The sequence below is a fragment of the Vipera ursinii genome (assembly GCF_947247035.1).
Source record: "Vipera ursinii genome assembly, contig: SUPER_3_unloc_1, whole genome shotgun sequence".
NCBI classification, from domain to species: domain Eukaryota; kingdom Metazoa; phylum Chordata; class Lepidosauria; order Squamata; family Viperidae; genus Vipera; species Vipera ursinii.
Window position 1 is genome coordinate 208,634 of NW_028148452.1, and position 17,726 is coordinate 226,359.

General features: G+C 45.6%; 1 protein-coding gene across 1 annotated transcript in view; it reads right to left on the reverse strand.

Annotated features, from left to right (window-relative positions):
- ADGRB1 (adhesion G protein-coupled receptor B1) overlaps nt 1-17,726 on the reverse strand; it is a gene marked incomplete at its 5' end in the record, with an annotated part of 259,043 nt that overhangs the window by 196,880 nt on the left and 44,437 nt on the right. Inside the window, one exon of the mRNA XM_083379962.1 lies at nt 5,821-5,979. Within this exon, the coding sequence (XP_083236088.1) occupies nt 5,821-5,979 (159 nt within the window). The remainder of the gene's footprint in view (nt 1-5,820; nt 5,980-17,726) is intronic.

Sequence of the window (17,726 nt, forward strand, 5' to 3'; positions counted from 1 at the left end):
TTTAACTATGGCATCAATTGGGAGACTCTGAGCATCCTTGTTCAAACTCGGTCCTAAAACACTAGAGAATAACTGCAAGCCGGGAAGTCAGACAAATCGGCCATCAGCTGGCACATAGAGATAAACAACATTTACATACCATTTAGAAGAGACCATTAAAAATCGAAAAAAGGGAATCAAAGGACCAAAACACCTCCCCATCATCAATCAAGGCCAAGATACATAGAATGAAGGCTACTGCTAAGCTTGTAAGCCGCCCTGAGTCTTCGGAGAAGGGTGGGATATAAATGGAATTAAAATAAATAAATAAATAAAATAAACAGAGATTAACACCAACATTAATACTAACTAGACCAACAAGCAAGAAGTAAACATCCCAATCAAGGAACCACCAACTCAGATAAAACAAGCTAACAGTAAACAGCCTAATCAAGGAATCACCAAGAACAACTCTGACAGGGCAAGCAACCTGTCTATCAATGGCAAGCCCCCCTCCCTGGTTGCACTGATGATGTTGCCTAATTTGGTAATGAACTGTCTGCAAGCAAACAACCAAGCTCAGAGAGCACCAAGGATTCCAGTAGAATACATCTCCTCCAGCAGCTAACATTCATATAAGCCAAGATCAACACCCAGACAATAATCAGGCAGAAATCAATGCTATAATCACACCTCTATCAACGCTGGGTGAGCAAGCACACCCACCATCCTCACTTTGCAGAACCGAAGAAGCCTCTTGGATGAGAAGTGAAATGCCTTCCAAGAAAAACAAAGGAAGTCCAGTTGCCTCTTAGAAAAGCATCTCTGGGACAAGCCTGACCTGGAGGACTGTGAAGCTCCACAGACGCCCATCCTCACTAGCACAGAAGCAGAGAAACCCTGTCCTCACTTGCATCGAAGAGGTTGTGAACCTGTTCTTATTTGTAAGATGAAAGGTGAGTTCTTCTCTGCGTTCTGAGAAACAGGGATTTCACCGATCCTGGTTAAAAACTCCATTCGGAGTCTTGTGTCCTGTTCTGGGCCCTGCAATTCAAAACTGGAGCCAATTCAGAAGTTATGGAAAGATGAAAGCAACTGCTCGTGTGAAGCCCAGTGGCGTAGCGTGGGTTGTCAGCACCCGGGGCAAGGCAAGTAATTTGCGCCCCCTAACCCATGGATTTTAGCACTCGAGTTTCTTCCACTAGATTAGTTAAAAAAACCCTTAACCCCTAAGCACATGTATTGTTTGTTATGAAAATACTGATGTAATTAAAGTAAAATGCATCTAATGCGCCCCCCCTCAGATGTTGCGCCCTGTGCAGCCGACCCCCCCTGCACCCCCCACGCTACGCCACTGGTCCTAACACACCAAGCAGACAAAGGAGGTCCGATTTACCCCTTCCCCACGAGGTTAGAAAACTCCGCCACATTCCCTAGAGCAGTGTTTCCCAACCTTAGGAACTTGAAGATGCGTGGACTTCAACTCCCAGCTGGGGAATTCTGGGAGTTGAAGTCCACGCATCTTCAAGTTCCTAAGGTTGGGAAACGCTGCCTTAGAGGAAGAAATGTCTGCTTGGGATTCTGCTGCAATTACCGCAGGAGAGCCACCAGCCACGCAAGGCAGGCTCAGGCTGGGGGGGGGGCGGGGGCGGGGCGGAACGGAAGCCTTGCCCTATATTCCACAATTAGAACAAGGCGCATTCCGCCAGGCCGCCCCTCCCCCTCCCCGGTTCCCTTCGGAGATCTCTTTTTTTCTCTCTCTCTCTTTTGCGCGCGCCCGCGTGCAGCGAAAACCAGCTCAAGGAAGATTTAAGTTTGCCTTCGGGAGACGCAATTCCGAGCAGAAGATACACCCAGGAGCGACGCCCTTTTCAGCCTTCTCGCCGTCTGCGGGCCTCATTCTTTATTATTACCAGGGGTCTTCAAGCTTGGCCCTTTTATGACTTGTGGACTTCAGCTCCCAGGAGACTTGTGGACTTCAGCTCCTCTCAGCCTGGCTGAGGAATTCTGGGAGCTGAATTCCACAAGTCATAAAAGGGCCAAGTTTGAAGACTCCTGTTTATTACAAACGGCGAGCAGCGCTGGACACTCCGCCAAACAGTTCCGAGGGCTGGTAAACGACGAGGTGTGCTGCAGCCCCCCGCCGCGAGTCTACTGCAAGCCACAATCGAGACCACGTGTCTCTCAGGACAAAGGGGCGGGGTGTAATTATTCCTGTTATTAACACAATGTAGTATTAGCGTGGTTTCGTTATTGTTTGGAAGAGGGGGAAGAGAACAAAACGGCTGTTACAGATACGATTGCACGCTGGGCAGCGCACGTGCTTTTAGTGTTAATATGGTGTTGCTGTCACGCCAAGCCAACTCTGTGCAGCCCTTGGGGCTCCCTGAGCAGCTCAGTGTGAGCGCGCCCCCCCCAGATGTTGCGCCCGGTGCGGCCAGCCCCCCCTGCACCCCCCACGCTACGCCACTGCCCCCTGCACCCCCCACGCTACGCCACTGGTGAAGCCTGCAGATAATATACAGGAGGGGCAGGTATAAGAGCTGTTTTCAAAAACCGGAAGGTTCAGCATGCAGAAGAAAGAGTGGACCTCCTCTCTTGCTCCAGAGCACGAGATCAGAACCAGGGAATTAAAATGACACGGCAGGAGATTCGAGATAGACATCAGGAGAAAGTTCTGGAAAGTGTGAATGAGGGGAACATAAGGAATTCTCTTTCGCTGGAGGTCTTAAACGTGGGCTATTCTGTCGTCTGTCAGAGATGTTTAGTTGTTAAGTCAGCATCAGAATCAGAATAGAGCTGGGACCTCGGAGGCCTTCTAGTCCAGCCCCTTGCTCAAGCAGGAGAACCTATACCATCTCAGACAGGTGATTGTCTAGCCTCTTCTTAAAAACCTCCAGGGATGGAGCGCCCACAAGTTCTGGAGGCAATTTCTGTTCCACTGGCTAATTGTCCTCACTGTCAGGAAGTTTCTCCTTAATTCCAGGTTGCTTCTCTCTTTGATCAGTTTCCAACCATTGTTTCTCATCCTACCCACTGGTGCTTTGGAGAATAACTTGACCCCCTCTTCTTCTTTGTGTCAGCCCCTCAAATACTGGAACGCTGCTATCAGGTCTCCCCCATTTCTTCTTTTCTTTAGACTGGCCAGACCCAAGTTCTGCAGCCCTTCTTCCTATGTTTTAGTCATCTTTAGTTGCTCTTCTCTGATTAGGGGTGACAGGACAGCAGGCTTCCAATATTTGAGGGGCTGCCCCAAAAAAGAGGGAGTCAGCCTATTCTGCAAGACAGCTGAGGCAGGAGAAGAAGCAACGGATGGAAACTAATCAAGGAGAGAAGCAAGCTAGGACTAAGGGACTTTGGAGGCCTTCCAGTCCAGCCCCTTGCTCAAGCAGGAGATCCCAAACCATTTCAGACAAGGGATTGTCCATTCTCTTCTTAAAAACCTCCGGTGATGAAGCGCCCACAATGTCCGAAGGCAACTTCCGTTCCACTGGTTAATTGTCCTCCCTGTTAGGAGGTTTCTCCTTAATTCCAGGTTGCTTCTCTCCTTGATTAGCTTCCATCCATTCTTTCTTGTCCTGGTTTCTGGTGCTTTGGAAAATAAGTTGACCCCATTTTCTGTATACTATACCAACCTTGGTCTTCAACCCACCATGGTCTTCCCAGTTGCCATGTATGGCAGTGAAAGTTGGACCATAAGAAAGGCTGAGCGCCAAAGAATTGAGGCCTTTGAACTATGGTGCTGGAGAAGACTCCTGCGAGTCCCTTGGACTGCAAGGCGATCAAACCGGTCAGTCCTACAGGAGATCAACCCCGACTGCTCTTTAGAAGGCCAGATTCTGAAGCTGAAACTCAAATACTTTGGCCACCTAATGAGAAGGAAGGACTCACTGGAGAAGAGCCTCATGGTGGGAAAGATTGAGGGCAAGAGAAGAAGGGGACGACAGAGAATGAGGTGGCTGGATGGAGTCCCTGAAGCAGTAGGCGTGAGCCTAAATGGACTCCAGAAGGTGGTGGAGGACAGGAAGGCCTGGAGGAATGTGGTCCATGGGGTCACAATGGGTCAGACACGACTTCGCAGCTAACAACAACAATATATATATGGACTACTGGAGTGCCAAAGAATGGAGGCCTTTGAACTATGGTGCTGGAGAAGACTCCTGTGAGTCCCTTGGACTGCAAGGTGATCCAACCGGTCAGTCCTGGAGGAGATCAACCCTGACTGCTCTTTAGAAGGCCAGATCCTGAAGATGAAACTCAAATACTTTGGCCACCTAATGAGAAGGAAGGACTCACTGGAGAAGAGCCTAATGCTGGGAAAGATTGAGGGCAATAGAAGAAGGGGACAACAGAGAATGAGGTGGCTGGATGGAGTCCCTGAAGCAGTAGGCATGAGATTAAATGGACTCCAGAAGATGGTGGAGGACAGGAAGGCCTGCAGGAACGTTGTCCATAGGGTTGCGATGGGTCGGACACAACTTTGCAGCTAACAACAACAATACCAACCTTACGCCTGCATTACCTGAAGATATTCGTACAAACAGAGGCACTGGGACATAATTCTGAACTGACAACAATAAATAGAAAAAAAGAAAATTGGTTTTCTTCTTGACTCAAGCAAAGTCCTGAGAGTGTCTGATCAACTGGTGTACAGTGGTGATCGAGGAGCAAGATTTTCCTACCTAATAAACCTTTTTTTCCTCCCCCTGGCTATCTTCTAGATTAGGGTGTGTGTGTGTGGGGGGGGGGGGAGATTAGACCTACAGCTTTACATTTATATTTGGTTTGCTTTTCTAGTCCTAATTGCTTCTAATTACCTCTGGGGAAACATGCTTGCACACTTCAAGACTGTAATAAATGCAAGCATTTATTACGAATTAATACATAAATAATCAGTAGCTAAAGAACATAAATCCCTTGGGCTAAAGAAGAGGGCAGAAGAGTTGGAATGCAAATGGGAAGCTGTTCACAACAACACTCCAGTCCAATCGGAATGCTTCAACTGTTGTTGGTCCTTTTGTACATAAAGCACAAGGCTCTTACGCTGATGGCACACTCATTGGTTGTCTCATGTGGCAATAGGAATGGCCCATGTCAGAAACTGACATGATTAATAACAGAATAACGAAGTTGGGAGGGACCTTGAATGTCTTCTAGTCCAACCCACTGCTCAAGAAGGAGACAAATAGCTGTCCAGTCTCTTCTTAAAAGACTCCAGTGTTGGAGGAGTTGAACTTCTAGAGGCAAGTCATTCCACTGGCAGGAAATTCCTCCTTAATTCTAGGTTGCTTCTCTCCTTGAATAGTTTCCATCCGTTGCTTCTTGTCCTGCCTTCAGGTGCTTTGGAGAATAGGTTAAACCCCCCCCTCTTCTTTTTTGACCCCTTATATACTTGAAGACTGCTATCATGTCACCCCTAGTCCTTCTCTTCATTGGACTAGACATACCCAATTCCTGCAACCATTATTCACATGTTTTAGCCTCCAGTCCCTGATCATCTTTGCCGTTTTTCTCTGCACTCTTTCCAGAGTATCAACATTCATTTTTAAATCGTGTTGCCCCAAACTGGACCACACCGTGTTTCTGTGTGTGTGTGTGTGTGTGAAGAACAGAGGAATCTCTGCCCTTAAGGAAGTCAAGACTGTAGACTCTGGACCATCTTTACTCTGAACAATATAACCGCTCTAATAAAAAGTGCCTGCATTGAAAAGTTTGCAGTCCATAGTATGCGAGTTCAATCAAGCGAAGAGCTTAGCCAAGGGTTTCTGTTGGGCCTATACCTCATGGACCGAGTCAGGAGAACCTACTCTGAGGTTCCTTCAGAGGGCCATGGTTACTTACGGTTGCAAGCTTTCCTGTTGCATAATCTCCCTTCTTCCAAGACTCCTTCACAGATGACACCTTCATCGGGAAGAGGTTGGCAAGTTCGGGTCCGAGTTTGAAGGCCACCTCCGCAGTCTTTGGTACACTCGCCCCAAGTTGACCAAGGATTCCATCCACCTGAGAATTGGCACAGAGAAAAAAAATACATTAGACAATCAATCAATCAATCAATCGGAATAGAGCTGGAAGGGACCTTGGAGGTCTTCTAGTCCATACCAAAGCAAGGAGAGAAGCAAGCTGGAATTAAGGAGAAACTTCCTGACAGTGAGGACAATCAACCAGCAGAACAGCTTGCCCCCACTGGAGATTTTTAAGAAGAGACTAGACAGTCCCTTGTCTGAGATGATGTAGGTTCTCCTGCTTGAGCAGGGGGCTGGACTAGAGGACCTCCAAGGTCACTTCCAGCTCTATTTTATTCTAAGAGAAGGATCTAGTGGTCTCCAAAGTACATTGACAGTATAGGCAGCTTTAAACTATGTAGGGCAGAACAAGAAGCAACGGGTGGGAACTCAGCAGAAGGAGACCCAACCTGGAAAGTAAGAAGGGAATTCTTGACAGTGAGAACAATTAAATCCGTGGAAGAGCTTGCCTCCTGGAGTTGTGAGTGCTCCATCGCTGGAGGTTTTCAAGAAAAGATTACACAGCCGTTTGCCTGGGATGGCTTAAGTATAAGGGGCTGGGCCAGGTAGACAAAAAAGCAGAGGAGCTGAAGCAATGGGCTCCAGTGGGATAAGCTGTTGTCTTAGCTACACAAGAAGCACAACAACAGAAAGGTGTTTCTTCACAATGCAGGTGGTCCTCGACCTACAATAGTCCATTTATTGACCGTTCAAGGTTACTGCCAAAAGTGACTTATGACCCTTTTTCACCCTTACGACTGTTGCAGCAGCCCCAGGGACACGGAATCAAAATTGGGACCAATTGAGACTCTTAGCAATCGACTCAAATTGATGAAGGTCGCAGTGTCCTTGGTGTGTGTGTGTGTGTGTGTGTGCGTGTGTCTGAATCCTACTTTCCTCCCACGGCCCTAGTGAATATACCGTGTTTCCCTGAAAATAAGACCTGATCAGGACGCTCGTAATATAAGCCCCACCCCCAAAATAAGCCCCAGTTAAGATCCTCATCTAGATAGATGTGTTAAGCACCGTATTTCTCTGAATATAAACCCTAACTGGAAAATAAGCATGTTTTTTTCAGGACGCTCGTAATATAAGCCCCTCCCCCCAAAAGAAGCCTCAATTAAGATCGTCAGCCAGACGGATGTGTTTACTACCGTATTTCTCCAAATATAAACCCTAACTGGAAAAAAAAAATATGTTTTTTCAGGACGCTCGTAATATAAGCCCCTCCCCCCGTAAGAAGCCCCATTTGAGATGGTCAGCCAGACGGATGCATTTAGTACCGTATTTCTCCGAATATAAACCTTAACAGGAAAAAAGCATGGTTTTCCAGGACGCTCCTAATATAAGCCCCACCCCCAAACTAAGCCCCAGTTAAGATTGTCAGCCAGGCGGATGCGTTTAGTACCGTATTTCTCCAAATATGAACATGAATTGGAAAATAAGCTCTAATGCATCTTTCAGAGCAAAAATTCATATAAGACTGAGTCTTATTTTTTGAAGAAACACAGTAAGGCAGAAAACTGGGACATACCACAGAATGAATGATGATGGTCGTTTGGAAGGAAACAGGAGCATGTCTAAGGCCTACTTTAGGTGAGATTCCACTAGAAACACAAAGTGGGGAAAAATCTCTTAAAATGGTAGGGAAAAGGTCAGTTGAAAAATCTCATCCTAGCTGTGAATCACAACTGTTGTTTTTTCTTCTCATTTTCTACAATGCGCTATTCACTTTTCTATTTGTTTTCTCCTTCCATTAAGTGTGATTTTGGAAGTTTACCCATTAATACAATCTCTCTCTCTCTCTCTCTCTCTCTCCCCCCCCTTTTTTTTCCTTTTCATATTTTTAGCACTGAGTTTTCTTATCTATTCTTCTCCTCTTTGCAGTTCTGGTATTAGGGATGTGGGCTTACTTATTTCACAAAATCTTCCTTGTTTCTCTTGTCTGTGGGAGGTCAGCCCCCCAGAGAAGGAAATATTAAAAGGGCAGAAAAATATATTTGCTCAAAGGAAATATATCCTCAAATATCTTAAAGAGGCAGAAAAGCATGCCCAGTTTTTTCTTAATAGCCCCAAGTCTCCCTTCCCCCAAGCGGAAACCAGCTCTGTAGAAATGCAGATGTAAATAATTCAGGAAGGTTGAAGGTAGAAGATTAAGAAGACAGAGACACCTAAAATCTACATATCCCACCCAAACTCTAAGATAGGACATAATAGGATTAACACAGAGATGCCAAAGGGGCACACTCAGACTCAGGTCAAAGTACATGACACAGGAAGTACAAAGCCTCAAACAGGAACAGGAAACAACCTCAAGAGCCCCAGAGGGTATAAAAACCCACTCCCTACATGTGTTCGCTCTTCTTTTCTTCCAGAGCCATCTTCCTGTCTGGCTCTCCTCTTCAATAAACTGCAACCTTCTTTCTAAAGCAATCGCCATGTTGTTTATTCCTGGCTTGGACTGAACCACGATGAAGACTTTTCCTTCAACATGTCCGTAATCATTACCATTTACACTTGGACCTTGCCTTCTAAAAGCAACATTGAAAATAAAAGCAAAATAACAACAACAACAATAGTAGTAGTAGTAGTAGTAGTAGTAGTAGTAGTAGTAGTAGTAGTTGTTGTTACAGGTGTTTGAGTGCAATCCCAAAACTTCTGGAGCACCACCTGAATCCCAATTGACCCATCGGTCAATTGCAAAAGGTGGCTTTCCTTGGAACACCTTACATCCTGCGACGATGTATGTAACAGCATCAAACATTCAGGTCTGCCTATCCCAGGTCCTTGGGAAGGATCCCGTAAGTAGACAAGAATACCAGATCCAGATTGAACATCTGGCAGACTGGTGGCACAGTGGTTAGAATGAAGGATTGCAGGCTGACTCTGCTCACTGCCAGGAGTTCGATCCTGACCAGCTCAAAGTTGATTCAGCTTCCATTCTTCCGAGGTTGATAAAATGGGGATCCAGATTGTTGGAGGCAAGTTGCTAATATTTGGAATTCACTTAGAGAGGTCTGTAAAGCACTGTGGAGTGGTATATAAGTACTATTACTATTGTCCTCCTCCTCCTCCTTCTCTTCCTCCTCCTCCTCCTCCTCCTCTTCCTCCTCCTCCTCCTTCTTTGCCTCCTCTTTTAATCATTATCCCTGGTAGCACAGTGGTTAGAATACAGTATTTCAGGCTGACTCTGCCCAATGGTAGGAGTTCGATTCTCACAGGCTCAAGGTTGACTCTGCCTTGTATCAAAGGTTTATAAGGCTAAGTGGGATTGAGATTTTCCTTCCTTCCTTCCTTCCTTCCTTCCTTCCTTCCTTCCTTCCTTCCTTCCCTCCCTCTCTCCCTCCCTCCCTCCCTCCCTCCCTCCTTCCCCAATGGTTAGAATGCATTGCAGGCTGACTCTGCCCACTGCCAGGAGTTCGATCCTGAACCAGCTCAAAGTTGATCCAGCTTCCATCCTTCCGAGGTTGGTAAAACGAGGACCCTGTTTGTTGGGGCCAACACATCGACTTTATAAACCACTTCAAGAGGGCTGTGAAGCACTACAGAGGGGTGTACAAATCTAAGTGCTATTGCTACCTGATTGGTTTTGCCTAAATTCTGCCTATCGTTAGTGATCGATTCAGCCTTTTGAAAAACCTGGGTGCCGTGTTCCTCTCTCTGGCTTCTTGAAAGTGAGTTTTTCATATCCTAACAAGGACTTCTTAAAAGTCACGCAAAAAGTTGGATGTTCCGCTGCTTCCATTTCCCGACAGGAGATGAGATTGTGTTTCAAGGTCATCCCATATTTACTGACATAATCGTGTCTGCTTAATGGCTCTTTCAGACCAATCAATAGCACACCAGTAATTAGATACGTTTAAATAAACCCATCCCTTCGTACTATTAAAAGAGGGGGGTTTTTCCCACCCTCTCTCCCGTCTTGAGCTCCCAAGAGGTGGGAGGCAAAAGGCAGCCCAAAACCTCAGATGGGTGTTCTGCAAAGAAAAGAAAAAAGTGACATCTGTCTACAGCCCTTTTTGGGCCGATGGTTAAGCAAAGTGCTTAATTGCCACAGTGCATTAAAAAATCACTTTCATCCCATCACAGCTCGGGGAAAGAAAGCAGCTGCCAATTAGAAAGGAGTGCTTTGCTTAATGACGGGTTATTTAACACTCCTGTCCTTTATGGGGAATTTATTGCACACCATTAACCTGGTGTGGGTCACGAATCTGGTTGGCTTTAAAAAAGTGCAGAAGACCTTCTTGAAAGACATGCCTATTTTGTTATTTACCACAGTGTAAAAAAGAGGTCGAGACTCTAGAAAGAGGTCAGAGAAGAGCAACAAGAATGATCAGGGGACTGGAGGCTAAAACATACAAGGAAGGGTTGCTGGAATTGGGGATGTCTAGTTTAATGAAGAGAAGGATGAGGGGGGAGATGATAGCAGTGTTCCAATATCTCAGGGGCTGCCCCAAAGAAGAGGGAGTCAAGCTATTCTCCAGAGCCCCTGAAGGCAGGAGAAGAAGCAACGGATGGAAACTCACCAAGGAGAGAAGCAACCCGGAACTAAGGAGAAACTTCCTGACAGTTAGAACAATTAACCAGTGGAACAACCTGCCTCCAGAAGTGGGGAATGCTCCAACACTGGAAGCTTTTAAGAAGAGACCGGACAACCATTTGCCTGAAATGGTATAGGGTTTCCTGCCTGAGCAGGGGGTTGGACTAGATGACCAACTCTGTTATTCTATTCTATTCTATTCTATTCTATTCTATTCTATTCTATTCTATTCTATTCTATTCTATTCTATTCTATTCTATTCTATTCTATTCTACTCTATTCTATTCTATGGTACCTGAATATATAAGCCACCCAAAATTAGATGCACTGAATCTATTACAGGTACTTCTTGACCTACAGCAGTTAGTTTAGTGACCATTTGAAGACACAACAGTGCTGAAAAAAAGGAACTTACGACCTTTTTCTTCACACTGACAAACATTGTAGCACCCTTGTGGTCACGTGGTCAAAATCTGGACCCTTGGCCACTGACTCGTGTTTATGACGGTCGCAGCCTCCCGTGGGTCCACGTGAACCCCCTTTCGCAATCTTCTGACAAGCAAAGTTAAATGGAGAAGCCAGATTCGCTTTACAACCAGGTTACTAACTTAACAAGGGCAGTGATTCACATAACAGTGGTGGCGAGAAAGGTTGTAAAATGGGGTGAAACCCACTCAACAGCTGTCTCGTTTAGCAACATAAATTCTGGGCTCAATTCTAGTCGTACGTTGAGGACTACCTGTACACCGTGAAGATGTGATGGATAGCGGACAGATCAAGCCAGCCTGTAAGAAAGACCAAACGAAGAACAGAAAAGAGTCACAGCAAGTGAGGCAGTTGTTAAGTGAGTTATGCCCCATTTTACGACCTTCCTTGCCACGGTTGTTCAGAGAATCAGTGCAGTTGTTAAATCAGCAACACAGTTGTGAGGTAAATCTGGCTTTTCCCCATTGACTTTGTTTGTCAGGAAGTCGCGAGAGGGGAATCACATGATCCCGGGACACTGCGACTGCCATAAATACGAGTCGGTTGCCCAATGTCACGAATTTTAATCACGTGACCAAAGGGATACTGCCAAGGTCACTAATGTGAAAAGCAGCCACGCGTCCCTTTTTGGGGCGACGTCATAACTTGAAATGGTCAGTAAAAGAACGATAAATTGAGGGCTAACTGTGTGCAAACTCAGTGTCTTTAAAGACACTAACTATGGGTTGAGCAAGATGGCTATTCCCTTGTCCCTCAGGGTTGTAAACTGCCAGAGCCCACTGTCTTGTGATCGCCTCAGGAAAAGGAACTGTACGGAGTATTTGTGGGTGATCTCAAGTCCTCTCCTTGTCCAGAAAGGAATGATCAAAAAGCCAATCTATTCATTACGGCAGCGAGACTTTTAGTAGTGCAATATTGGAAGAAGGAAGAACTGCCGACTATAGAAGAATGGACTTTAAAAGTTTCCGACTTGGCGGAAATGGCAAAGATCTCAGCGTATTTGAAAGACCAGTCGCAACAGAGATACATTGTGGAGTGGAGGAGATGGATTGATTATATCCAGAATAAATATGGGACTAAAAAGTTTCACTTAGCATTTGAATAAGTAGCGGATTTATATGATGTATAATTAGCTTGTAGTTATTTTATTAAGAGTTAAAGTGCGATAGAATTTAATATTTTATTGTTGTTTGCATATTTTAGATTATGCTTGTTTGTATTTTTATACCCTGTATTTTTATACCCTCTGGGAAGTCGGGGAGGGGGAGAGAGGAGAGGGTAGAGTTGGGGAGGTTTGGGGAGAGGGGATGGGGAGGGGAGGGGTTTTGTATTCAAAAATGTACTGTAAAAATTTTCAATAAAAAAAAGCCAATCTATTCACCTGCTCTATTCCACCACAGAGGCCTGTCAGACCTGCAGCCACTGAAACCTCTAAATAGAAATGGTAGAAATTTGTTGAGAACCACTTGTCTAAAATGGCATCGAGTTTCCTGCCTGAGCAGGGGGTTGGACTAGAAGGCCTCCAAGGTCCCTTCCAACTCTGTTATTCTATGTTTGACACCGTCTTCCATCAGCATTTACTGATGTTTTTCACTTCCTTCTCTTTGCACGTCTTCCTCTCGCTGCTTCATCCTCATGGCTGCAGCTGGAATATCCTGCAAATGATGGTCTCTTTGGCATAAAACCCCCCATTTCCTGTCAACACTGCTGCAATTATCTCTATTTTGTGAATCAGTCTCCCTGGGAGAGGTAGCCTTAGGAGAAGATTGCCAGTAAGGATTTCCAGAATTTGTTCATTCTACTCTTCTGTTCTGTTCCGTTCCATTCCATTCCGGTATAGTTTTATTAGAAGTCAAATATATTGCAGTAATGCAGAGGTAGGGAACTATGTCCCCTTTCTGACTTATGGACTGAAACTCCCAGAATTCTTGAGCCAGCCTGGCTCAGGTATTCTGGGAGTTGAAGTCCACAGGTCAAAAAGGAGCTATATTTCTCTACCCCTGCACTAATGCATAGCCAAAACTAAAAATCATGCACCAAAATCTCAATGTTCAACTTTTCCCTCCCTTAACTATCTCCGATTGCCAAACCCCTGTGTGACCAGTCAGGTTAAGGGACAACAACAACAACAACAACAACAACAACAACAACAACAACAACAACAATAATAATAATAATAATAATAATAATAATAATAATAATAGTAATAATAATTTGTTGTTGTTAGTTGTGAAGTCATGTCCGACCCCTTGTGACCCTATGGACAACGTTGCTCTAGGCCTTCCTGTCCTCTACAAATCTTCTGGAGTCCATTAAAGCTCACGCCTACTGCTTCAGTAACTCCATCCAGCCACCTCATTCTCTGTCGTCCCCTTCTTCTCTTGCCCTCCACCTTTCCCATGAGGCTCTTCTCCAGTGAGTCCTTCCTTCTCATTAGGTGGCCAAAGTATTTGAGTTTTAGCTTCAGGATCTCGCCTTCTAAAGAGCAGTCAGGGTTGATCTCCTCTAGGACCGACCGGTTTGATCGCCTTGCAGTCCAAGGGACTCTCAGGAGTCTTCTCCAGCACCAGAGTTCAAAGGCCTCAATTCTTTGGCGCTCAGCCTTTCTGATGGTCCAACTTTTACTGCCATACATTGCAACTGGGAAGACCATAGCTTTGACTATACGCACTTTTGTTGACAGGGTGACGTCTCTGCTTTTTAGTGTGCTGTCTAGATTTGCCATGGCTTTCCTCCCGAGGAGCAAGCGTCTTTTAATTTCTTGGCTGGAGTCCTCATCTGCAATGACCTTGGAGCCCAGGAAAATAAAACCTGTCACTACCTCCATTTCTTCCCCATCTATTTGCCACGAATTGAGAGGGCCGGATGTCATGATCTTGGTTTTCTTAATGTTGATACTACTACTACTACTACTACTACTACTACTAATAATAATAATAATAATAATAATAATAATAATAATAATAATAATAATAATAATAGTAAAAACTTTGAAAAATACATCAAGAAATTGCTAACTCCAGCAAAGCTACAAAAAAACTGTGCTACTCGGAACATCTTACATTTTAAGGAAAAACCTTGTTGATACCTAGGATCTTGGCAGCAGGCCGTGTCAACCATACAATTTTCAGTTGACTGAGTTTCATGTTTTATGAATAAAAGTTGTATAACAACAACAACAACAACAACAAAGTTGGAAGGGACCTTGGAGGTCATCTAGTCCAACCCCCCCCTCACTCAGACAAAAGGCTTTCCAGGATGTTTTCATAAAGGTCAGTTCAAGCACAGGATGGATTGCTGGGTGACCTTGAGGCAGCATCTCAAAGAGATACAGTACTTACTTTCAATTTCCCCCTTGCCTTCCTCCCTTCCCAAAGTTCATGGCAGTCTGTCACAGAATAGTATAGAAGCACAAGCAAGCATTAGAGTGAGAGCTGATAGGGCCGGTTTTCAGCCCCCCATTCCTTTCCTGGAAGTCCAATTTTTCATCCCTGCTCTTAAAACGTTTCCACCACCCCCAAAAGAAATGGGGTCAGGGATAACATCATCCTAAATATCCACTAATGCAGGGATACAAGTATCTCCCTGTTGTGATTCAGCGTCATTCCCATTCTTCTTATGAAAAGTTCATGCTGTTGCCATTTCTGCTCCCATGTGAGACTTACTGTAGGTGTACATTTAATAGACCTCCAAATTGAAATGAAGGTTGGTGTAATTACAACTGGAAATATTTCCTTTCAGAGAGCACATCGTAAGAACCACTTACTCTCTGACCTCCCTCTGTACATGAACGCCAAATCTTGGTCTGTCTCCAAGTTGAAACCCGCTAATTTCAGAGCCGAGAATCTCTCCTGAAAACAAGTAATTCTGTTTTGATCTCTGTTCCAGGCGTGAATGAATGTTCTAATCAAACTGATGCAGACATAAGTTAGAACTAATTACCTTCAATGACTCCCACCAGGTTGGACACAAGTCCAATATTGTGACTCACAGGATGTTGCAGAAACAGAGAGCTGTTTTCAACTCAAAATAATGAATCTGCTTCCCTGACACGTTGGGATTTCTATGTGCACTGCCTAGCCATAAAAAACGGGAGAAGACGCTCTGATGCCACATAAACTGTGGCATTACCATGTGCAGAATTTGCAAGAAGACACTGCGTGTGACCTCATTTGCCCTCGATGCACGATTGGCACTGATAGGACGAGGGCAACATGCACAAACCTTTTTTTTTTGTCATGACCCTACCGGATCCTGGTTCGGAGAAGGAGGAGGAGGAACACCTGATGGGAATGGCAGGTCTCCCCTGGAACATCTGGAAAGACCAGGGGCTGAGGACAATGCTGTCATGGGCCCCGCCAGCATTGGGGGAAGTGGTGGACCAGAAAAGGACTCACCCGGCTTCACGAAGAGAGGGGAGGATATGTCTGGGGAAATTCTTAGTCATCCAGGTCATGGTTGTCCCAAAGGTGCTTTTTCATGAGGCAACTGGACGCTCTTGTTTTTCAAAGAACCCATCTATGTCAAAATCCAACAGCCCTCTCTCAAAACCATCTATCGTCAGTCTACACCAGAGGTCTTCAAACTCGGCCCTTTTATGACTCATGGACTTCAACTCCCAGAATTCCTCAGCCAGGCACACTGGCTGAGGAATTCTGGGAATTGAAGTCCATGAGTCATAAAGGGCCGAGTTTGAAGACCCCTGGTCTACACAGTCCTTTCAGCAGTTCCAAGAAGGCTCCACACCCATTTGCACCACTCAGGTGACCCGGAGGACACAGATAAGCCTCCAAGTGGCCTCAACGCCTCTCGAAAGAATGCAAATGACCGGCTGTCTTTAAGGAGTATAAATCCTTCCGTTCTCCACCATCCACTCACAGCTGAAGAAGCTTCTTGGATGAGAAGTGAAACGTCTTCAAAGAAGAACAAGAAAGTCCAGCTGCCTCCTGAAAAAGCATCTTTGGAACAACCCTGACCGGGACGACAGAAATTCTCCATAGACATTTAGCTATGCACTTTGGGATGGATGGACCCCTTTCAAATGGTGTGGGAGGATGAATGGATTTCCAGAAAGCCTTGCAGACTACAGAAACCATTTGCGCTTCAGTTTGAGATGCAGACAACACAGACTCATCCCCATCAGCCTGCGCCCGTCCTCAACAGGGAAAGGACCCAGGGCAGAAAACATCCAGCAGCCAAGAAGTCTCCATACCCATTTGCACCACTCAGGTGACCCCGAGGACACAGATAAGCCTCCAAGTGGCCTCAACAGCTCTCTAAAAGGATGCAAATGACCAGCTGTCTGCAAGGAGTATAAATACTTCCGTTCCCCACCATCCAGTCAGAGCTGAAGAAGCTTCCTGGATGAGAAGCAAAATGTCTTTAAAGAAAAAGAAGGAAGTCCAGTGAAAAAGCACTTTTGGGACAGGGGGAGGATCAGCCACAGACGGGCAGTGGTGATGACAGCCAACAGATCTTCTCTGATCAGGAACATCTTCCTCCCCCACCTGATCTGAGGACATAGAGAGTGATCATGTGACTACAAGAGGTTCTGCAACAGCCGTAACTTTGGGGTGGGTGTCACAATTTCAAACAGTGACTGAACAAATTGTCAAAAGTCAAGGACTACTCATGTGTATAAAGGTGTCTCTGTGGGTTTTACTCCACTAGTCATAGCTGGCTTTAGGGGCAAGTGGTCATCTCTCTTTCTTTAAGCCACTGAGACCGCGCTGCCGAAAGATGTCACTGGGGTCAGCATGACACACCGCAAAATGTACAGCGAAACACAGAAGACTGTTACCTTCCCAACAATGTGCTACCTATTTATCTACTTGCATTTACAAGCTTCCGAACTGCTAGATTGGCAGGAGCTGAGGCAAGGAATGGGTGCTCATCCCGTCATGTGGTGGTAGGACTCAAACTGCCAGAGTACAGACTTTCTCCAGCATCTTTTAAGCCACTGCACCTCCCCATACATATAATCCACTCTCGCCTTGACTACTGTAATGCTCTCTACATGGGGCTTCCCTTGAAGACCACCCGGAGGCTCCAACTGGTACAGAATGCGGCCGCGAGAGTTGTCTTGGGAGTTTCCCGGTACTCCCATGTTACACCTTTGCTCCGCGAGCTGCATTGGTTACCAGTTGTCTTTCGGGTGAGGTTCAAGGTGTTGGTTACGATCTTTAAGGCCCTACATGGCATGGGTCCGGGTTACCTCAGGGACCACCTGCTGCCGGCATCGACTCCCCTCCGCCCTGTGCGTTCCCACAGAGAGGGCCTCCTCAGGGTGCCGCCAGTCAGGGAATGTCGACTGGTGGCCCCCAGGGGGAGGGCCTTCTCTGTGGGGGCCCCGGCTGTATGGAATCAGTTGCCGGTGGAGCTCCGGATGGCACCAGACCTTCGAACTTTCCGTCGGGGCCTGAAGACCCATCTGTTCGAATTAGCTGGTCTGGCCTGATGGGGATTATGGGTTTTTTAATTGTTTTTAATCTGTATTACTGTTTTATTGGGCAAGGGTTTAATTCTTTTTAATTTTTGTATAGTGTTTTTGTTTTTTATATGTGCCCTGTGAACCGCCCTGAGTCCTACCAAGGAGAAGGGCGGTATATAAATCAAATAAATAATAAATAATAATAATAATAAAAATAATAGGAGTACCAAGCTAACAGTTAAACCACTGATTATGTGTAGATCATCTTGACAAATCAGAATAACAGAGT